General features: G+C 37.5%; 1 protein-coding gene across 12 annotated transcripts in view; it reads right to left on the bottom strand.

Annotated features, from left to right (window-relative positions):
• LOC115232533 (nuclear hormone receptor HR96) overlaps positions 1-25220 on the bottom strand; it is a 381450-nt gene that overhangs the window by 2620 nt on the left and 353610 nt on the right. For all 12 annotated transcript variants that reach the window (XM_029802472.1, XM_029802470.1, XM_029802465.1 and 9 more), the window contains 2 exons: positions 5313-5532; positions 2351-2517 (listed from right to left, as the gene is read on the bottom strand). In XM_029802472.1, the coding sequence (XP_029658332.1) occupies positions 2351-2517; positions 5313-5513 (368 nt within the window). In that variant the 5' untranslated portion in view covers positions 5514-5532. The remainder of the gene's footprint in view (positions 1-2350; positions 2518-5312; positions 5533-25220) is intronic.

Genomic DNA, 25220 nt, shown 5'->3' with positions numbered 1-25220 from the left:
ACTCTTGTTTGTCTCTTCTAAAGGTTACTATATCTGGCCTTCGGTGCAGACAAAGTGTTAGAGCACTGAAGGCTGGATATAGTAACCTTTAGGTGGGACAAACAAGAGTGCCTAATAATTGACGTAGCAGTGCCAGGAGATCAACATATTATCATGAAAGAAAGAGAAAAGATAGATAAATATGGAGACCTGAGAATTGAGATCACCAAGATGTGGCAGTATGAGAGTCGAACATAAGGGTTGTCCCTATTGTCATCAGAGTATTGGGTTCAATACCACCCTATCTGAAAAGACATCTGAAAACCTTAGAGATACCCTACAATCTTGGTGTATTGCAAAAGTCGATATTACTTGCAACTGTACACATACTGTGTAAAGTATTGTTTGTCGGAGGTCCTTGTGACTTGACAATCAGTACGAAACCCCGGTAGATACAAAATCCTTAATCAACAACCTCACGATATTGTATACTGTGCAACGTCTATAGTAATAATAATAAAAATAATAATAATACACAAGAAAAAAATGTAATCATTTCTAACTTGGACACAAAGTTACAAATTTGAAAAAAGGAGTTGATTTAATTGAACCCAGCCAATGAGTGATAAACCCCAACATATACATAATCGTCACCGTAAGACCTATGCATGGTAACATAGCAATATCTAGTACTGAAAGAAAAGAATAAAAAATTTGGTTGATTAAGCCAAAGCATTGGAGCAGTATCCGTAGCTTTGGATACTTTCACAGCCAACCACCAAGTTTGAAATTTCTGTTCGTCAACATTTATGGGGTGGCGTAGAGAGAGTAATTTTAGCGTGTTGCGATTCTAGGAAGAGGTGAAGCACTGGCATGAAATCTAGTGTGGGTGAGACACAGTAGGGATGACAAGAAAAGGAGAGGCACTAAGTAGCGAGTGTAGTGATTAAATAGGGATTGTTGTAGTAGCAATAGAAGTGACATATGGAAAAACAAAGCATGTCAGCTTAGCTAAATGTTGCAGAATGCTGTTCAAATGAGATACAATGGAATTCTTTTGGTGTAGGCTGTGGTAATGGCAGTAGTGATAACAGTAGCTGCACCTAAACAGAATAACTGACCTCATAGACAGGACACACTTTACATCTTTTACAAAACATTCAAAAGATGAAGGTAAGTAAGATATCATGAACTAGGGTCTTAAAATAATCCTTTCTACTATAGGCACAAAGCCTGTAATTTAGTGGGAGGGGGCTAGCTGATTGCATCAACCCCAGTGTTTCACTGGTACTTAATTTATCGACCCCGAAAGATGAAAGGCAAAGTTGATCTTGGTGGAATTTGAACTCAGAAAGCAGCAGCAGACAAATACTGCAGAGCATTTCGCCTGGCATGCTGATTCTGCCAGCTTTCGTCTTAAAATAATGCAAGTTAAACATTATGCATGAGCTATAGATTAAATTATACAAGATACTGATAATATTAGGGCTACAAATTATGAACCATCCTCAACAGGGAAAAAAGTAAGGTCAATTGAGGAGGATGGATTTCAGCTTTGAATGTAAAATACTGCAAGCTAACAAAGAAAAGTATCAGACATCAGCTACATGGAAACTCCTGTCATTTAGAACAAACGAACAGTAGCACCCAACTAAGGGGTACAAGGATAACAACCAGCAGATAATTACCCCTGGATAATTGTCACTGAGACATTTGGCCAATTAAGGGAGAATTAACAGAAAGCACAACCACAAAGGTGCAAATAAATACTATTATACTTAATTAGTTTGTTTTTTTATAAGTTTTATTTGTCATTCTATATAACAAGTGTATAATGAAACTGAAGCCCTAATTAGTTACATAAGAATTTAATTGTACACCACTGTTGTGCTTTCTCTTCATTAGGGAAATTATCCAGGGGACAATTATCCAAAGTGAGACCCCAGTCGTTGCAGGTTGAATTATCATTAGTCAGGAAGATGAGCAGACATTAATTGTCAACTATTTGGTTTGAATATTAAAAATATGGACCTCACACATGTGAGATGATAAATGCAGAATGGGAGAAAGGATACAACAAAGATATCCATGTTGCAAACTCTAAGCTGTCACCCAGTTAAATCACACACCACTGTCTGGCTCATAGCTTCCATTAGTGGAGTTCTCTCTGTTGAAAGCTGAAGATAAATTGATATGTTGTTACATTCCTAAATACTGTAGTGGCCTGCAAATAGTTTGTTCTCTATCCCTTCACTTCTGATTCTGCCACTAAACATTTTAAAAACCAACTTGTTTTGGATATAAAAACGACAATGATGATGATGATACAGGAGTAAGAGCCAAGCGTGGACAATGCTATGGACGTACGTACCTATTTTCCTCAATTCTTTGTCTTTTCCGCATTTTTTCTTCTTCTGTAAGAATATATTCTTTTCTCATTCCTATTTCAAAACATTTTCGTAGCCGGCATTTTTTACAAAATCGCCGATTGGACACATCCATTTTGCATTTTTCTTCGTAAGGGCATTTGAAATAATCCTGGGGAGAATAAAATTAAAAAAAGAAATGACATAAATACTGAGAGAGATTTTCTGAGAATTGTTTCCAAAAAGTATTGAATTTAGCACAAGTCAACAAATTTCACATTCCACTACAGCGCTGTCAACAGGATACAAACAGCACACATACATCTTGATAGTGTCCCTAAAAGGATACAAGCAGACACACCAATACAATGACATTGACCGCATACGAATCTTTGCTGTGGTTGGATGTCTAATAATGAGTTCACTCAACTACCTGTGGTTCTCAGACTGTTACTCCTTGACAACAGGAGTCTTTCTGTGATTGCTTGAAATGACGGTAAGAGCAGTTAATTATCCCCCAAATCGCACCATCATGTCATTGAAAAATAAAAGAAAGGACACACTGGACTGTATAGTCCAAGAGAAAGTATGCTCCATGGAAAAAAAAATGAATGTTATATTTTGAAATGTTTTAAAGTATAAGTCTTGCTTTATCAGAGCCAGCCTGGGGTTAAACAGCAACAATAACCCCAATGAGAGTCCATTATCTGCAAAGCATTTAGTCAATCTGTTAGAAATAACAGTCAAATTTCTCACAACACACAGCTTGCTATCTTAAAAGAAGAAGACAACGTTGGCCAGTGTAGTTCTCGATATGTTAACCCTTTCATTACCAACCAGGCTGAAACCGCCTCTGGCTCTGTAGTGCAAATGTCTTGTTTTCTTAAGTTTTGAATTAAAATCTTCCACCAAACCTTTGTCACAATTTATGTTACTGACACTAGCTAAATGGTAACTAAGTTATTTTTCTAAATTCTTTGTCATATTTAAAATAATTGAAAGAAACACAGAGCATCTCAAAATAAATACAGTAATGAAAGGGTTAAGCTGGAGTTTAAAAAATGGAACTGGAGATGGTTTTTGCAGGATTGCATTTTGTCATAAGTCTTCTCGGGTCTGAGCCAACCTGGGACTAAGCAACTACAAGCACCAGTATGTAAACAAATCAAGAAATGCATTTTTTCCTCACTACTTTCAGCCAAACTTCGAAGTAATGTAACATGCAAGAATGCTCAATAACCAGCTTATTTATCAATTAATTTATTTTAACGATAATTTGTGTTTGTTTAATTACTGCTTACCCACCACCAAGCACCGTTCATATGTGAACTGGCAAACAGGCACTGATGACATTTGTGTCTTCAAAGTAAACAATGAACAAAGACAATGGTACTGGCAGCATGTCTACACATTACAAGATTGACCAAGATGGCAATGACCTATCAATCAAGTCTATTCAAAAGAGGTAAAATGTGATTGAAGCAATGTGATATGTATATAAAACTGTGTGACTGAGCAAGTATTGGTTGATTTGTGTGTGCAACTGAGAATGTATTCTTGAATGCTTATGTTAACAGTATTTACATTCACCTTTCTTCTTCTTAAATTTATAATGTAGTGGGGCACACTAGCAAAATGGGACTGGATATTGGACAACCTTCAATTCCACTACAGACAACTCATGTGCCTCACCATATTATGTATGCTGCTACTGTCACTACCAGTACTACTACAACAACAAAACTATCCTAGCATTAGGATAGTATTGTCTGGGAATGCTACATGGAACAGACTGGCATTCTGTACAAGATGAGGAGATATATCTTTTACCTACTTAATTCTAAGCTGTGACCCCCATAAACCTTCTAAGGCTGATTGAACTTGGGTAGGTTTCACTAGCAAACATAGTGAAACTTTAGGGAGGGCATCAACGCAAGAGTGTAAGCTAAAAAAACCCCTTATTTATTACCAGCTTTTCATGCCTGCACCAATGAACAGTGAAATGAACCAGGCCAGCAAGAGTTTCAGTGTCTTGGGATCACAGACTCAGTAGAACACCAACTGCAAGAGATTTTTATCTCCCACTTCACCAAGCTTGGTTCATCATTTGTTCAGGCCAATGAGGGAGTCTCTATATAGACACTAATTCTGCAGTAAATAGCAGTCAAATTTCACATAAGGCACTTGACAGTTTAAAAAGAAAGAGGATATATTGGATAGTGTAAGAAACATTGATCAAGAATGGCAGGATGGTCTTAATTGGAATACTTGACATCGTAAGTTACTTCTGGGACAAGGACTAAACGACAACTGAAAAACACGCATTACTATTGACATTTCATATTATCAGCTTGTAGTTTACTATGCAGAATGTTAGCATGGGTTCGCTGTACTCTGTCTACTGCATGATGTGCTGGCTCTTATGGTGATCATGGGGCTAATGATGTTACTGATGCTAGAATGTGTAGGTGGCTAATGTGCTAGAATATGTAGGTGACAGCTAAAGATTCTACCAGCAAGGCATGTGCCATGCATCTACTTAATCAGAGTATCTACTTAGTTAGACACCACACAAAAACCTCAACAACTAAAGACATGCAATTTATAAGACTGCCAGTGATAAGAGGAACACTACAATGAAAATGGAATGGGAGAATTCTGAATGTTTATGTGCTTGCAAGCTAACTACTATTCTGCTTGCCTCAGTCTGTCTGACTAGTTCAACTCTTAGCAACAACACTGTATATTTAATTGATGAATACTATGCTAACTTGCAGTAACGAGCTCAAATTTTACAATGAGTGAAATATCCAAGTGTATATGACAACTGGACTAACAACCCCAAAGGTCTTGAGTTCAAATATTGCTATTTTGTTGTGTATTCAGGCAATAGGCTCAGAGGGAAGAATGTATGACACACACACAGCAATAGATATAGTTTCAAATATAAGAATTGGAGATAGTTACCAAGCCCTTTGGGGCATTTCTCCGGAAGAAAGCCTTGCATGATTCACAGGAGATGGCATCAAAGTTGTAACCAAGAGCCCGGTCCCCGCAGACTCCGCAGTATTTGTCTTCTTTGTTCTTGCGACTTTTTATGGCCTCAGCAGAGTTTGCCGAGAGCTGCCGTGATTCCACCGACGGATAGTGGTTCGACACCGGCTCCATACTGTTAGAGTCCTCAAAGCTGCAAAGAGAGAGAAAAAAAAAAAATAACGGTCAAGCCTGGAGAAATTTTTGGTAAAGAAAAGAGTGGGGAGTGAAAATTAATCAGAGGAGAGTAGAAAAGAATTGGATGATGATAAAAGAACAAGAATAATAAAATGGAATTAAAATACAATGATGATAATTATGTCTACAAGAATAATGAAATAAAAATAAGAAAATATAAAGAAAAGAGATTATATCAAGGGTTAATTAAATGCACACCTTACAATGAAGAGGGAAGATAGAAGGCCACACATTTTGGGAATGGTGAGGCATCGTTGATAACAGTGCACCAAGTACTACCCCAGTAATTATGTTACTGACCCACAGAAGGATGAAATACAAAACTGAGCTGAGTAGAATTTAAATACATAACGTGAAAGGATATAATAAAGGTCTACTGATTTTCACCATCATTGTGCAAAAATTGAAAGGAACATAACCCACAATTCTGGAAATCAGAGTGACAAAGATGTTATATGTTGCATCATCATCTCCATTTACCATCCACTCTTTCATGCTTGCATGAACAAAACGGAATTTGCTGAGGCAGATTATCTACAGCTGAATACCCTTCTTGTTGCCAGCCTCCACCTGTTTCCAAGCAAGGCTAGATATGTTTTTCATGGAAGACTAGAAACAAAACAACCTCACTTGTATGACAATGAAGATAATTTACAACCATTACCTGATGTCTAGACAAGGGTATACACAATCACACACACTACAGGTTTCTTTCAATTTCCATCTTCCAAATCTAAACTCACAAGGCTTTGCTTAACCCAGGGTTGTAGAAGACATTTTCCCTCGGTGCCACATGGTAGGACTGAACCCAAGACCACATGGTTGTAAAGCAAGCTTCTTAACCACAAAGCCACACAGGCCAAGCATATTTTAAACTTTGATATAAATGTAAGTATATAAGACGGAAGTGAAATGCTGCCAAGGCTGGCTTTGTTGCTATCTCCTCAATCTGGTAATTGATAAATAAATGCCACTGGGGTGTATATGTGTCAGTATTCAATCAAGTACACCACCCACCAAATGGACTTGCACATATAGAATAGAAGATGCACAATATTTACTGTTCAGAGACATCTGCATAGATTGGTAGATAAATGAACAATGAAAACCAGTACAGATGAAGTTTGATAGATTGAAACATGTCTATAATTGTCCCTTGTCTTAAAATGAAGGCAAGGCTCTGTCCTATAGTAAATTAACTTTGTGAGATAAGGTCTTCATTTCTTGAAATAAACTTCCATTTTAGTAAATCACAAACAGTACTATGCATTTTCTTTCTTTTTTTTTTTCTCAAACTAAGAGAAAACTTTCTCTGGATAGCATTCAATACAACATTCCTAATTTATCTAAATTCATGTCCTTGGCCCATTTCAATTATCTCCCTTAGCTCTTAATTTTTAGTTAATATAGTTAGCTTCAGACAGCTGATAACTCACTTTTGCATTGTTTAACAATAAAGGTATCAATAATTCTTCTAAATTTTGGCACAAGGCCAACAGTTTTTAACAAGAGGGGATTACTTGAATATATTGAGCCAATACTCTGCTAGTACTTTATTTTATTGATACTGAGTACCTTTCGAGTGTTGGGCCTCACGGAGGCAATGACCAAGACCTTTGGCATTACGTAGTGCTTGAGAAGAAGACCCACCAAGCCAAGTAAAATCACAGTTGTGGCAGATACCACTGTCAAGCAAATGGCACCCATGCAGGTGACATATAAAAGCACCCATTACACTCTCAGAGTGGTTGGCATTAGAAAGGGCATCCAGCCTTAGAAAACCATGCCAAATCAGACTGGAGCCTGGCACAGCCTTCCAGTGTGCCAGCCCAGTCAAATAATGCAACCCATGCCAGCATGGACAATGGATATATGATGATGATGATGATGATGATGATGAAAGAATTGAAAGCAAAGCTGACCGTGGCAGCATTTGAACTCAGAACATAAAGCGATGAAAGAAATACCACTAAGCATTTTGTCCCATACACTAACATTTATTTCAGCCCACAACCTTGTGAAAGGTTTACTTACAGTACTTATTTCTCAGGTGATCACCTGGGGTCAATGTCATCAATTTACCCCCCATCCCCACCCCAAAACACATTGTTGGCCTTCAGCCAGAATTTGAAATCATTATTACTAACTTCAGTGACCAAACAAGAGCTAGTAGTAACTTTCCCCAAAATAACCATTTCTAAATAAATTTATAAATTTGTAGGACATCTGAATTAGGACGTAACATATTAAAAAACGTGTTTTTTTAATATTTCTAACACACACACATACATACACACAGGTAATTGTCACTGCTGTTAACTCCATGTCAACTTTGAACAAGTAGATCAATGATCAAAGACATTCCAGCTGTAACCATCCCATCCTTTTATGTATCGGTCAGTGATTGTAAGTACACTGTATCCTTGACTAAAAGGAAAAAAAGGGAGTAGGGTGTAATTTGAGAAATTTGGTTGCTATTTCTAGCAGGCTTAGTGTTTCCATAGACACTCCCTTATTGGTCCACTTTAGGTAGTAATGTGTATAAATAGGTAAGTATATAAATGGGTAGATAAACAACTACTAATACCAATACCAACATTAGAAATAACAAGGCCACCTAGGCAAAAGCTAAAGTTTTTTTTGGACAGCCCAGTGGCAAATTAACAATTACCCTCACTAAAAGCAACACCACCATCACCACGATCACTCCCCCACCCCACCTCACATACTTCGAAACACTTGCTAAATACTACTATCACACACACACACACACACACACACACACCAACATTAGCATTAGCCAGCACCAAACACCATTCACTCACCAACACCACTAACTATTCACTAATCATTCCAAAACTACTATTACATGCCACCACCACCACCATTAACTTCAACCACACACACACACACACACACACATGAACTACCACTATACCCTGAGAATGACACAAACACAACCACCACCACCACCACCACCACCACCACCACCACCTCCTCATAGATAATTACTAAATTACAAACAAATGAAACACCAACTGGAGGAGTTAGCAGCATTGATTATAATAGTAGTAGTAGTAGTAGTAGTGGTGGTGGTGGTGATAAAGTTGTGATTGGTGCTATTGTCACTTCTGTCAGTAATGATAGTAGCAGTGGTAGTGTTGTTGGCTACTGCTGTGGCTCAGTGGTGGTGGTGGTGGTGGTTGCGGTGGTAGCAATATTGTTGACAGTGCTGTTAATATTGTTGTTGTTGTTAATGGCACTGTTGTTTGTCCTACATGCCGTTGTAGTGTTCCTTGAAGTTAACAGCAATAACAGGAGATTATCTATATCTATCTATCTATCTATCTATCTATATATATATATATATATAAAGCCATCATTAGTGGTGGTGGTGTGAGGAAGACCCAACAGGGAAGGGTGACTTTGGCAGTGGTGGTGGTGAGCAGAATAAAGAATGCAGCTAGCAATTATTAAATGTGAACCAGCAGAGCTATGCAAGATATTTTTCATGTTACTAAATATATACACAACACAGGAATATATAGAACAAAATAATATCAGTAATACACACATAAATATGTATAAATACATGCAGGCACACACACACAGATATATAAGGGGTGTGTATGTGTATCATCATCATCGTTTAACGTCTGCTTTCCATGCTAGCATGGGTTGGACGATTTGACTGAGGTCCGGCGAACCAGATGGCTGCACCAGACTCCAATCTGATCTGGCAGAGTTTCTACAGCTGGATGCCCTTCCTAACGCCAATCACTCCGAGAGTGTAGTGGGTGCTTTTACGAGCTACCGGCACAAGGGCCAGTCAGGCGGTACTGGCAATGGCCACGCTCAAATGGTGCTTTTTTTATGTGCCACCTGCAAAGGAGCCAGACCAGTGGCACTGGCAACGACCTCGCTCGAATGGTTTTTTTCGTGTGCCACCAGCACAAGTGCCATACACACCTACTAGTAAATGTAAGGGAATTAAGTTAGACAGATCAATATATAAAATATATTAAAACCATGATATGTACTTTATATATTGATCTGTCTAACTTACTTCCCCTGCATTTACTTCTATACCCACTCTAGTTTAATCCATTGAGCACTACTAAGTGTATTCTATGTGGAAAACATTTGGACCTCATCTATGAACTATATATATATATCGCCATGTATATATTTATTCTTTTACTTGTTTCAGCCATTTGACTACAGTTATGCTAGAGCACTGACTTAAAAGTTTTCTGAGTTAAAGAAATCAGCCCCAGGACTTATTCTTCTTAAGTCTAGTACTTATTCTATTGGTCTCCTTTGCCGAACTGCTAAGTTACAGGGACATAAACACACCAACATTGGTTGTCAAGCAATGATGGGAGTGAAGGACACAGACACACACAACAAGCTTCTTTTCAGTTCCCTACCAAATCCACTCGTCTTTGGTCAGCATGAGGCTATAGTAGAAGACACTTGCCCAAGGTGTCACACAGCGGGATTGAACCCAGAACCATGTGGTTGGGAAGCAAGCTTCTTACCACACAGCCATAAGCATGTGAAAGCGGATTTTATAATGCAGGTTCAATTCCAGACTGAGCTATTTCACTTAACATAGAACCCCTGTTCCTCCTCCACATACATCTGATTCCAACCTGTAGCTAATAACCTGGAGACAGAGGGATGGCATGTTAGGCTGTCTTACTTCTTGACAGACAACTGAGAGATTGAAGATTCCATAGAGACCCAGCCTAGAACCAATGGTCACCGAATATTTCTGTTTCCCAAGTGTACATCATAATACACAAACTGGACTGAGTATTCTTAATAATACATATGTGTAAATGTGTGCATATATATACAGCTGCTCATGGTTATATTTGAATTAAATTGTGCATAAGTTTAATTTCTTTTTTAAATGTTCCAAACTTTTGGCCACTACTGGATATATGCACATGTTCCTCAATTTCTGTAAGTACCTGTAGGTAGATTCTATCAACTACAAACTCTTTATACCACACGTCACAAAGGCAGGCTTTTGCCTCATTACAATCAATCTCAGTAATGTTGATGAAATAGATACAATCATCACCAACAGAGTATTTGACTGGCAGAATCAGTAAAGTGGGAGACAAAATATCTTCCCTAACCATTAAGTGACGGGGATGTAAAGAAACCAACACTGGTTGTCAAGCAGACACAAAGACACACACATTTATGTGCGTGCGTGATGGGCTTCTTTCAGATTCTGTCTACCAAATCCACTCACAAGGCTATATTAGAGAACACTCACTGAAGGTGCCACACAGAGGGACTGAACCCAGAATCATGTGGTTGGGAAGCGAGCTTCTTACCACACAGCCATGCCTGTAGACACACACACAGTTTCCTCACAACCAATTCATACTGTTGTACCTTATGGTATAAATCATTAATACATCACCACCAATTACAACTATATAACTATTGTTATTCCAGCATTCTATTATTTTACTATTGAACAATAAACTGATAATAAACGCCACATGTGCTAAATCATTAAACATCTTACAGCATTTTAGGATGTTCATTACATCAACAATCAATGAAGCCACCAGTTATATGCTGGGGATACATTCAATTGACTGTACCCCTCCCTTGTTGATGTGTGTGAACATAGCAAATGCTTAATGTTGTTATCATAGTGTTGGAAAAACCCTCTCAAGCAGCCTGAAGTGGAAGATGCTGACTGGCCTTGGTGACGTCACGATAACATCACAAGGTTCACATGGCAGTGAATCAAATGGATGATAGTGCAACTGTTGCTAGTTGCTGAGTGTGCAGCACAATGCAGCTATGTCAGCAGTTGGCAGGTTGATGCATGTATGTGAGAGAGTAGAGGCAGGAGGGGGTGAAAAGGCTAACAGACAGAGAGCGGGAGAGAAAGAGAAAGAGAGGGGGAGGCAGGAGGGGTGAAAAGGGTTTTAACAGACAGAGAGTGGGAGAGAGAGAGAGAGGGGGGGAGAGATAGAGGCAGGAAGGGCGAAAAGTGTTTTAACAGACAGAGAGTGGGAGAGAGAGAGAGTGGGAGAGAGAGAGAGAGAGGGGGAGAGATAGAGGCAAGAAGGGTGAAAAGGGGGTGAAAATAGTTCAAACAGGCACAGAGAGAGAGAGAGAGAGAGAGAGAGAGATGTGGAAAGTGATAATACTGATGTGGAGAATGAGATTGAAACTGACAATATGAAAGAAAGACGGGCGGGCTGTGCGCGTGTGTTTGTGTGGGAGAGAGAAAGAGAGAACCTGCAAGAGGGAAAGATGCAGGCTTTATGAAAATGATTGACAGATACTGAAGCTAGACATTTATACATGCATTCATATACACTTTAAAACTTTACAATAAAAATGCCTCTAAGCAAAGATAAACATCAACCCCCAACAAAAATTTAAGAGGAGGAGGAAGGGAGGTGGAGGGTGATGCACTGAAAAATTTAGAGTTTATCACCAAAAATGAGATCTTAATTGGTCTCTGAAATACCAGGGTGGAGGGAGGAAGGTGCGGAGAGGGGATATTATCGCCCACTCTCCTCACCTTAGAAATTTTGACAACAATAACAAAATGCTAAGCTATTTCAAACTGCTGACAAAGGAAGAGAAATGAGAAAAGCCGCAGAAAGGATTCACTTTTAATTGGCTGGCAACAGAGAGAAAAAGAGACAGATGATGAGCTGCCAGGAGACAATTACCAAGAGAACATATCTTTATTTACTTGGAAGGGGGTTATTTTACCCTAAAAAAAAAAAGAAACGAAAAAAAACTCAAAATAATTGAATGGCACATTCATTATATGTTGCTGTTGTTGTTGTTTTTCTTAATCCATATCCATATAGATTAGCATGGTTGTTATACAAAGTTTTATTCTATGGAGGAAAATTTGAAAACTGAGAGGTATGTCACCCCTTGTGGCTAATTTATTGTAAGTTTTCTGATGGCCATGGATGGAAGAATCAGTAGAGTGTTGGAGAAAATGCTTTATAGCAGTATTTTATGTCATGCTTTTAAGTTCTGAGTTCAACTACAACTGAAGCCAACATCAGCTTTCATTCTTTGAGCTCAATAAAATAAGCACCAATGAAATACTGAAGTTAATCTAATCAGCTGTGACCTCTTCCAAATCTACTGCCGCTACCTAAGTAACAAATTATTATTATTATTATTATTATTATTATTATTTGTAAGGTGGTGAGCTGGCAGAAACGTTAGCACGCCGGGCAAAATGCGTAACCGTATATCATCTGCCACTACGTTCTGAGTTCAAATTCCACCGAGGTCGACTTTGCCTTTCATCCTTTCGGGGTCGATTAAATAAGTACCAGTTACGCACTGGGGTCGATATAATCAACTTAATCCATTTGTCTGTCCTTGTTTATCCTCTGTGTTTAGCCCCTTGTGGGTAGTAAAGAAATAGGTATTTCATCCATCTGTACATTCTGAGTTCAATTCCTGTTGAAGTCAACTTAGCCTTTCATCCTTTCACCTTTAGTAGGAAGGATTATTATTATTATTATGATTATTAGAGTGGCAAGCTGACAAAATCATTAGCACACCAAGCAAAATGCTTAGCCTCATTTCATCTGTCTTTAAGTTCTGAGTTCAATTCTGCCAAGGTCAATTTTGCTTTTCATCCTTTCAGGGTTTAATGGAGAAAAATTACCCCACGCCCCCAGAAATTATTACCCTAGTGCCAAAATCTGAAATCATCATCATCATTATGATTATTATTGTTATGGACACTTTTACCTTGCCTAATAATAGATTTCACGATTTACTCCTGCCATATTCTTGTGAGCAAAAAAAAAAAAATCTATAAAAAAAACTATTAATCCTTTCTCTCCACAATCCTTCACTTGTATTGTTTGAAAGTTATAAAAAGTTTAATAAGTTTAATTCACTGGGTTCCAGGAAACAAAATCGAACATTGATAATGAAATGGAAAATCTTTGTTCATTACTAATCCTTTTTATTTCAATCAACTGGATGAAGGATGAAAAACAGCTCCCCCAATTCTTGTACTTTTGCTGGATTTGCACTAAGAATATAGAGGAAGCAAAGTAAATACAGCCAGGTATTCAGTCCAGTGCTCTACCATCTTTATCACAACTCCATCATCACCTGAAACATTGATTACTTCAGCTAGGTTTAAGATTAGCGAGAAGTGGTTAAGGTGAGCAGATTAATAATGAATTTACTAATCACCACTATCACCAACAAGAAGCTACCCTTCATTTTCTTTACTCAATACTACAACAGTTAATACTAATTACTTAGTTTATGATTTTCAACTAGTCTGCTTAATTATTTTTAATACTAATTACTTAGTTTATAATTTGCAACTAGTCTGCTTAATTATTTGTGTATGCAGTTTTTCATGGTCAAACTTTACATGTGGTGAAAGAGTTCAATTTTCTGTTTTTCCTTTGTGCTTTTTAGAGTCCCTTGGTGACTTCCTGCCACATCTAGGGGGTGGTTATCAAGGTATTAGCAGTAAAGGGTGAATTAGACCTAACCCTTGTTCTTGTAGTAGAGTTCTCCAAGTGCAAGCATTCTGGAAATGACTCTGGAAAATTCAGGACAACTGGATATAGAAATACACAGCTTCTGACCATAGCAACTCATAAATCATGCATTCCCCACTCCAAGTTAACTTTCTGATGGAGACCCAACTGTAGAAAAAGGTAGAGGGAGCTATTTTTTGACTTTTTTCCTTTCATTAAGCCATCGAATAAGTACCGAATAAGTAACATGTTAGGTTCAACCTGGTACAACAGAAGGTCTAATGCTGATAAGAGAAGACAATAAGACAATCACTGTATGGAAAAGAACTTGGAATGCTCAAGTGTTATACCAGGCAAGAAAACTGTATAATGTCACCCAAGAAAGGAGATATAAAATCAACATACTTGACCTCTAGATTGGAATGCAGGCATTTCACTAAAGCAGATGGTGACCTAATCATGTACTCAGGAATAGAACAGTATAAAGTAAGAATGGGAGTTCTTCTTTCACAAGAGGCTATTCAATATGATCTTGTATCAACCAATTAACAAGAAGCTTATATATACATGTATCAAAGTTCTAAACCTTTCTTCAGGTTTATACTCCATCCACAGATAAGAATCAAATACAAGTGTTCTATGAATGGATCAAAATACCTAGGTCTAAGCCAAGTATGACTTCAATGCTTGAAGTAAAGAACAAGATTAACAGATATAAGGGTGTGCAGAAAATTTGGATTGGGAACAGCAAACAATGCAGAAGAGCGAATTACAAGGTCTCCTGTCATGGTAAAGTCTTCAAAGAATGGACTGGAAGACCTAAGACTGAATGTACAACCATGGCCAAAGGCAAGAACGACGGAGAGAAGTGATGCATGTGTCCATGGTTCCCAACCCTCAGGAATGAAGAAGGGAATAGGTATGGCAAAGCAACTTACTAGTGAATTTATCACTAGATTTTGAAAAGTAAGGTTGGTGTAAGTGAGTATGTATGTGTAAGGGTTTATAATTGGTATATATATTTTTCATCTAATTCATAAGTGAAATTTATCTACAATGCTCAGTAGCAGCAATGCAGTTATATACATTTCTATGTCAAATTTTTTATTCAGACTATCTCTGTCTCTCTCTTCAGAGAGAGAGAGAGAGAGAGAGAGAGAGACGTTAACTGAGATTTTGCATTTATACCATTTACCATTTGTCTGTTTATTACTTTCTATCAAAATATGCCAATTCACTGACATCTTTAACATAAGACAGTTTCATTCCGAAATTTGATTATTTTTCTATACACATTTATGTATTTCTTTATTTGTTGATGTATCCTACAACTAGTACATCGATCAACTCATTAACAAACTATTCATCCATCCCAGTCTATGTCTTATCAGTTAATTAAGTTGAAGGTAGAATGAATCAATCTGTTCATAATTTATACTGTTTGTCAATCTATCAATTCTGTCTGAGCCACCAGACTACTGGCCACTTATCTATCTATCTATCCCTAAATAGATCAAACATCAGAGCAACAGAGATCCCTGCTAAGGTGAATACACAGATGAAACCCAGCCAAATGCAATTCACTTCAATCTAAACAATATAGCAATTGAATACAAATGGTTTTTCTCCTTTAATCCACCACTGTAGATAATAATCTTTGCAGTTAATAAGATTAGCAAGGATTTAAACTATATATCAAGAACACATAAACTACTGGTTCATAGTAATAAAATATTTGTATAAGAGATGGAAAACTTAAAATAAATAAATAAATATATATATATATATATATATGAATATAAAAGTACTATTCAGACTAATTTAGCACTATTTGTTTGCTTTGTGTTTCTAATATTAAATCACTCAGGAATTATCAAACCCAGATTTTCACCATGCTAATAATGTGTGTGTGTGTGTGTGTGTGAGATGTCAGTTAGTTAGGGGATGAGGAGCAGTTCCCATGACCTTTTCAGGCCCTCTTAGGCTGGTTGCTGAGATTGAAGATGTTGATGCTTGGCCTGAACACCTACAGGTCAATGCCAGCATTACAAACCCAGGTGGGGAAGGAACTGGGGGGGGGGATCTAATCTGAAAACTTGCAACCTTGTGAACTCTGGAGGTGTCGGTTTAGCTCCAGATCAGCCCTGGTTGATACCCTAAGATAAAAGGCATTTGAGCAAACAACCATCCTACTGTTGTAGGATGATGTCTAGGATCACATACATTATCCGTTTCCTCTTTTGCTCTCTCAATACAGTGAGATGTGATTTGAGAGAGAACTGCTTTTTCTCGCTGAACTAAAAATTACATTAATAGTTGAGGTCTTTACATCTAAAAGACCCACTCATTACATTCTGTATACATCTAGAGGAATCTAGTCTTCAAGAAATACGGAAGCAGATCTAAAATATGTTTAGAAAGAAATGTTTGGGATTCTTTAACTGTTCTTCTACCAGGATAAATTCAGAGAACACTAAATTTTCAAGAATACTACACTATAATCAAAGTATAGTGGGTTGCAGTTTTACTTTCTGAAGTAACTTTTCATATATATTCCTTCTCCTTATCACAATTAATGGAAGTTATATCTACATCTACTATGCAGCACTTATTTATCATATCTTGTCATACCAGATAACAATATAAGGAACATTGTTTATATAATTGGTGAAAATCAAGGGCGGGACATTCCAAATATGTACTCTATTCTTTTACTTGTTTCAGTCATTTGACTGTGGCCATGCTGGAGCACCACCTTAAAGGGTTTTAGTTGAAGAAGTTGACCCCAGGACTTATTCTTTGTAAGCCGAGTACTTACCCTATTGGCCTCAGCATTGGTTGTCAAGTGACGACGAGGGGACAAAGATAGATGCACATAAATATGTAAATATATGATGGGGTTCTTTAAGCTTCCATCTACCAAATCCACTCACAAGGCTATAATAGAAGACACTTGTCCAAGGTGCCACGCAGTGGGACTGAACCTGGAACCATGTGTAGGTGGGAAGCAAGCTTCTTACCATACAACCATGCCTGTCGTTTTTTTTAAAATTCAATTCTTAAAATTTTTTCCAAACAAGGGGTAGGACCGTAACCCCCAAACATTGCTGTGATTTGGACAGCAGCAACTGTGCCATATATGTGCCAGTGTTTAAAGATACAATGACGATGATGATTTATTACAAAAACAGCTGGCGAGGTGGGCAGGAGAGTGATCAATTATGTCAACTCCACACCAGTACTTGTTTCATTGATCCCAGAAATTAGAACAACCAAGTAGGATTTGAATAAGAAAATGGAGGCACTACAATAGTTCCAGCCTGTTGTGCTGATGGTACAAAACTACCACAATATTTAATATTGACATGAAAAACTTGACCTAAAAAACATTTTCTGGTTTAGGAATCAGTTCTGGATACACAAAACTGAAGTCTTAAAAAAGTAGCAGAACAGAGAAATTGCCAGTAGTTGTCATTCCTGGTGGTCTGACAGGCCTATTGTAACTTATAAATATGTGTGCATGTACACATACACAAACACACACACCATTTCAAAACTGCATGCAAAAACATGAAACAGTGCGAATGTCGCAACGTTCCATAGGTGTGGAAGGCAGGGAAGAAATCTGTGGAAAGAGTAAATAGTGAAATTACTGTGAAAGCTTTTTAACAAGTATGGGATTTTTAATACACTTGTTGGCACTGAATATGAAGCATTATTTGAAGACATTCATACCAACACCAAAAATTATGCGATCTGAGAAGGATGACGCTGATGAACTTTCAAATTTTGGAGACGATTAAAGTTTCTTGTTACAAAACACTTATAACTAGAAAACTTACCTAAGAAAATGCTTTCTGCTTTCATCATGCTAATTTTGTCTTTCATTTGAAATGTTGAACTACTATATTCAAGTTATGATATATTTTCACTGTAAATGTCTGATTTTTTTCTTTATTTGCCAGTGTTTGCATTTCTACTTGTGTGTTTACTATGCTGTGTGAATACACTAAAACATCCTTCTTTCAAATAATCCTTGGTGAAATGCGGTATACCTCTTATATGTCCATGAGCATCAACTAAGATATCAATATCTCTGTTTGGCACTGCTAGCAATCATGCCATCCACTGACCCTTATACGACAATAAACGACACGAACAGAGTACATTCTAGTTTTTAGTACACTACATCCCTGTATTTTGTAACAAGCAAATAAAGGATTCATACTAGGAAGGACTTTGGCTGTAAAACACTGCTTTAAAAGCAGGCATAAAAACAACAATGGTGACAAATTAATTAGGGGGTATACTTTTTGATAAAATTAACAAGACAAAATATTGAAACAAATGTTGATACCAGACTTATCTCAAACCTCCACATAGCATGTATATCTATACAGGTTGTTTCAACATGTGTAGATACATATGCTATGTGTAGATCTGACAAATTTTCTCATTCCTTTGAGGAGGGTGGAGAAGGTTATGCTGTTCCTATTATTCACAGTGCTATTCATAACGGGGAAAATTGTTTCCAAAATAAAGCTCAATTAGCAGAAAGAGGAAGAGAGAGAAGAGGGGAAAGTGTGGTGGTACAGTACAGTAATCATCTATTTACTGTAAACAAGTCAGAAAATGATTGAACGCATGGAAAGGTGGTTCAAGATTTAATAGCTAGCTCTTCACGGTTACAAATTATCACAAACACAGACAACCACTCATAAACGACTTTCTGAGATAAAATGTTTCAAATAAGATATTGCACAGATTGAACACATCACCACATGGTTTGGTATTTAATAGCTCCTAACCTCATAACACCACTTCCCTCCAACACACACAACTTACCGAAAGAAAGGTAAATGATATTTGATTACTTAAAACCTCTTGATGTAGTCTTTTTAAAAAGTTTACAGATATCATCAGTAAACATACACATACAATGGACATCAACCTGCTAGATATAGTGGTCAAATTTCCCTAAAAAATCACAGACAATCCATTCCACCTTCTTTAGCAGGATGGTCATGTTGGAACGCCTGTCGTCATAAAGTCTGCTGTATCAGGTATCACATCAGGTTAAACACCCATCTCCTGTACACACACACACCAGATTCAAACATACATTAACTCCAAAACACACACACATGGAAATTTGCATTCACACAGTGAAACTTGGCCGCTCAAAAATATACACACATGCTCATCAAATTTATGCATGTATACACACACCTGCTCACCCACACACTAACTCTCATATGCATAAAATACAAATTCTCCCACTACACATAGACATGTCACTATCGCATTAGCTTACATACATTCACACGCACAATGTTATATATTCTGAATCACATATGTTCTCACATATACAAGAAAACAACACAGCACACGCATATATACACTGTAACCCTTTCACACCATACAACAAACATACTTCCATAAATATACAATGACATGTATCTATACATATACATACATAATCATCATCATCATCATCACCACAACCATTTTTTTAACATCCACTTTTCCATACATGCATACACATACACAAATACACATATAGAAACATACACACACCTTTAAGCTTATGTGTGAACATCTTGTGGTTGCTAAAATGGTTAGAAATAGCAGTCAAATCTTTATTACATTACATCAACAGCCTCAAAAAAAAAATGAAGGCACTGGATAATGCATGTAGTCGCGGGTCTTCTGAACTTGGAACTATATATATATATATATATATATTACTCTATAGATGAACTGAGACTTAACATCATATATTCTGATGCAGCTATATTTGAATGTGAGTGCGAGTCACACAACTCTACAACATAAACACATGTACAAAGACAAAATTGTATCACTAGACCTACATATTTTCGCATGTATACTGAAACAATTTCACTTACACACACACACACATTTTACATACACCTACTGTACTCATTATGATTATGTAGATTGGGGGCGGGTGGGTTTAGATAAAACTAATATTGTGTGTGCTGTAAGAAAGTGTGAAATGTTTTCTTCACCTGTTTAATTCATATAAAATCATAGCACCAACTACCTGCTGAGTCTTTGTGCACTCTCTGATCAAATATGTCACTTTGATTAGCTAAAATTGTACAGCCTAAGTTTATATACTCCTAACTCATATATACATACACACACACACGTGTGTGTGTGTGTGTGTATGTATGTGTATATATATATAATATATATATATATATAGAGAGAGAGAGAGAGAGAGAGAGAGCTACATTGAAGGTACATGTATCTATGGAGTATTCAGCTACTTGCACGTTAATTTCACAAGCAGGATGTTCCGTTGATCGGATCAACTGGAACCCTCATCATCATCATAACCACTGGGGTGCCAAGATAATGACAACAGGACAAGGCGGCGAGCTGGTAGACACGTTAGCGCGTGGGGCGAAATGCTTAGGGATATTTCGTCTGTCGTTACGTTCTGAGTTCAAATTCCGCCGAGGTCAACTTTGCCTTTCATCCTTTCAGGGTCGATAAATAAAGTACCAGTTTCGCACAGGGGGGCGATATAATCAACTCAATCCCTTCGGCTGTCCTTGTTTGTCCCCTCTATGTTTAGCCCCTTCTTGGCAGTAAAGAAATAGATAATGATAACAGGACGAATCAGTACAGAACTGGGAAGGCTACGGTTCAAATGAGGATTCCATACACACACATACACACACTCACACATATGTAGTAATGTCAGCAGTAGTGGGTGTATATATGTATGACCAGTATATAAGAGCGGCTAGAACTTCATTGAACTAAATAAAACAAAGCTGGCTTGTTCTATTTTTATGTTGTTTTTGTTTATTCCTTTTCTTTGTTCCACAATCACCATAATAGTGATTTCTTTTGATTCAGGCACAAGGCCAATTCTTATTCAGAGTGAGAAAATAGCCAAGCCTTTCTCTATCTCATACTTACACACATAAATTTATCAAACATTCACACAGACACAGAAAATGTAATGCATATGTGTGTGTGTGCTTGTGTAAATTATGTATGTGAACACATGTACTGCATGCTATCACATCCATCTATCTATCTATATATATGTAATCATTATATACATATGCAGCTACTATCATTGATAGAAACCTGTGAGAATTTCAATCTAAATCAACCTGTGCTTGAGGAATACACCTCCATATTCTCCTTTATTATAATCCTTTATTATAAGAAACAAAAATACATATGCACATCTACACACCCACTAACGGATCTTAGTAACTGTGCTAAGGCTGTGCTTGGCCACTAACACCTGTATGTACATGCACATATAGGTGGAGGTGTCTACTTCAGTGCATAGTACCATTGAAAAGTGCCTTCTAGGTGAATTTTGATAGATAAAAACTGTACAGAAGCCCATTGTGTGTGTTGTTTGGAACTTTTAACTTAATTTATCCAAGGTTTTTTTTTTTTGAACCTCAGTATTTGCATGCAATTATTTATAGTTTTATCTATTTGAAGTTCAACCGTTAGGATCATGACTATATTCATGAATATCAGTGTGCAATAATAATAATAATAATAATAATAATAATAATAAGAGCACTCAGAAAGTGCAAATCTCTGCCAAGGCAACACCAACATCCTCCTAACGATTAACCAGAGACGATTTTTAAAATGAGAATATCGGCAATAAATTTGACTGATCTCACAAATGAGAAGCCCGTTGTATATATATATATATATATATATATGTCTGTGTGTCTGTGTTTGTGCCCCCACTATAACTTGACATCCGATGTTGGTGTGTTTACATCCCCGTAACTTAGTGGTTCAGCCAAAGACACTGATAGAATAAGTACTAGGCTTACAAAGAATAAGTCCTAAGGATGATTTGTGTGACTAAAGGCGGTGCTCCAGCATGGCCTCAGTCAAATGACTGAAACAAATAAAATTTTTAAAAATACATAGTATAGTAAATTTCAAAGTACTATCACCCACATACTAAGTTCATGAACAAAGGAAAAAGAACTTGATATCTTCGAGTAGGAATTTATAACAAGCATGTACATATGAACTTAGGGACCAATTTTTTTAAGGGTGGTCAAAGAGGGGCAATAATCCTTAGGGTAAGACAGAAGACAGTTGGGTAGTCTAAATTAATGTAGATAATACATCAAACATTCTGCACCCAAAAATAAGACTTGATAGCAGTTTTATTCTAAATATCATACACTAAGCGAAGTCTCTGGAGGGGTTGGTGGAGCTAACGGAGGCTTTTTGCAGGGAACGGAATGAAATGCAAATAAAAAGACACAGACTTTGGCAATGTCTTACGTCTATAGCTGATAATAAACAGAGCTGAATACAGAATGAGATTCAAGTGGCTTTTATTCTCTTTGCCCTTCAGTTATCCCTACACACAGATATGTGCAAATGCAAAGACACACACACACACAGACAGACAGAGGAGACTGATACTGAATTAGAATGGGAAACAACATATATCTATCTATAGGTGAGTAGTATTGAGTGAGTACGCATGCTTGAAGAGGTGTATAGTGTTCTGAAGCCCTGTGCGAGTACAGTATACAAATGATATGTGCATGGTGTTGAATGCAAGTACAGTATTTAAATGCATTTGTGTGTGTGTGTGTGCAGTGTTTTGTGCCAGTGAAATTCCTGAAAGTGCGTGTGTGCATGTGCTGAGTCATCAGTAGTGCATATACAGGTCACAAACAAAACAGCTGATCTGCATGCAAAGTGCACTTGTGCATTAATGGAGTGCTGCATGCACTGTAGTCGGATGGCAAGTTTGCTGAGTGACAACAGTGTACAGTAAATAATGTGCTAGTTGCACACAAGTGCAGCAGGCAAATTTGGGACACGAGAGATGACATAGGTATAGCGGGTGGACGTGGCTAGTGTTATACATGTGTGACTGGATTTACATGTGTACATATTCAATGGGTGTTTGTTGATGTGTGTGTGTGTGTGTGTGTGTGTGTGCGCGCGTGCACACGCATGAGTTTACAGAGGACTGTTATTGCTTTCAACAGGCAGATGCTTATAGAAGAAAGCAGGAGTGCAGAAAGATATGGAGACATAATATCGGGCATAAAGCAGAAAACAGGAGGGAGAGAGCATTTCTCTTTAAAGTAAAAGAACAAACAGCTCAGTATTCATTTATAAAGAAGACTGGAGGCAGAGTGAAGGGTTAGAAAAAACACAATTCATGGCACCTCAAATCTAACCAGCTTACAGAGAACTATCGCTGCCAGAGCCAATTCTTAATTCTTGGACCTCAACCTGGTCAGCACTTGGAAAGTTATCCTCCAAGGTGCAACACTTAGGCCAGTGTTAGGTTTTAGGTTTTTTTTTTGTTATTTGTTATACCAGCAAGTCTTCTCTCTTCCATGCCCCTGATGTGATTCAAGTGAAAAGCAAAGTTCATCACAGCTTAGCACCACATCAGTGTTATCAGAGCATACAGAGGTAGAAACGATACTATAATAATGAATCCCATTTTAAGGCTCTAAGATTTCTGCCATTGCTCCTACCTCCCCTAGACAGATTATTTATTGACCTCCCTGCCCACAATACGAAAGGCAAAACTGAGCATAGCAGGATTGAACCCTAACTATAGCAGCAAAGAAAGCTGGAACAAATATCACAAGGCATTTAATTCTTTTAATACCAACTCACCTGAAATTACCTTTGGTTCTATGCTACAAATTTCCTGTCTTAACGGTAACTAAATCAAATCCCCTATCAAAATTTTATGGTAATTTTATGTTCTAAATACCAGATTAATAATGACAAATATATTTTAATAAATTCTTCATTGCTTTACACTTTACTCTTTTACTTGTTTCAGTCATTTGACTGTGGTCATGGTGGAGCACCACCTTTAGCCGAGCAAATCGACCCCAGTACTTATTCTTTGTAAGCCTAGTACTTATTCTATCAGTCTCTTTTGCTGAACTGCTAAGTTACGGGGATGTAAACACACCAGCATCAGTTGTCAAGCGATATTGGGGGGACAAACACACACACATATATACATATATGGCAGGCTTTTTCAGTTTCCGTCTACTAAATCCACTTACGAGGCTTTGGTCAGCCTGAGGCTATAGTAGAAGATACTTGCCCAAGGTGCCATACAGTGGAACTGAACCCAGAACCATGTGGTTGGGAAGCAAGCTTCTTGCCACACAGCTATGCCTGTGCCTACTACTTAGTAATTCTTTCTACAAGAAACAAAAGGCCTGGAATTTTGTAGGGAGGAGTCCAATTATAACATCAATCCAACTGATCATCTCTAAAATGATATAATGCAGAGTTAACCATGGAGGAATTCAGAAAGTAAAGTCTGAAGAAATGACACAAAGCATTTTGTCTTGTGTGCTAACTTTGGTTCATTGCAAAGTTTGTAAACCACACAATGGTTAGTACAAGTCTGGTATATGATTTATCAACCCTTTAAAAGGTGCTATGAGAGAGAGTAGAGCTTATCTTCAATTTGTGTGTGAAAGGATTAGCACTGTGTGTGTGTGTGTGAGTGAGTGTGCGTGCATATCCGTATCTTTATAGACATTAAGGGATGTGAATAAAATAGATGGAGGAGAAGGAGAAAACAAGGGCTAGGTGATGATAAGACAGGGGAAGGTTGGTGAAATGAATGAGGTTGGGCAAGGAAGAATATATATATACTAGGAGCTGAATCACAAGCACTGAATAACCCTCAGCCACATCACAAGAAAATATCTTTCGCAGAATGAAGTTGATGTATTTCTTCATTTAGATGGCACACTGGTTGCCTAGCACCCTCCCTGCCAAATTACGTATAACACAAACATCACACATGTGTATGCACACAAGTGTAAGTACGTGCATGAGCTGATGTGCATGTGCATCATCACATACATTGTTTACACAAATACACCTGCGTGTATGCTTATCCTTTATCTTTTACTTGTTTGTCATTCGACTGCTGCTGCGAAGAATATTAATCAAACAAATCGACCCTGGGACTTATATTCATTAAAGCATGAAACTTATTCTATTGGTCTCTTTTTGCTAAACCGCTAAGTTACAGGGCTGTAAACACATCAATACCCATTGTCAAGTG

This window comes from Octopus sinensis, linkage group LG2 (genome assembly GCF_006345805.1).
Source record: "Octopus sinensis linkage group LG2, ASM634580v1, whole genome shotgun sequence".
In the NCBI taxonomy this organism is placed as follows: Eukaryota; Metazoa; Mollusca; class Cephalopoda; order Octopoda; family Octopodidae; genus Octopus; species Octopus sinensis.
Note: the sequence above shows the minus strand (reverse complement) of the source record. Positions and strands in the feature narration are given on the sequence as shown.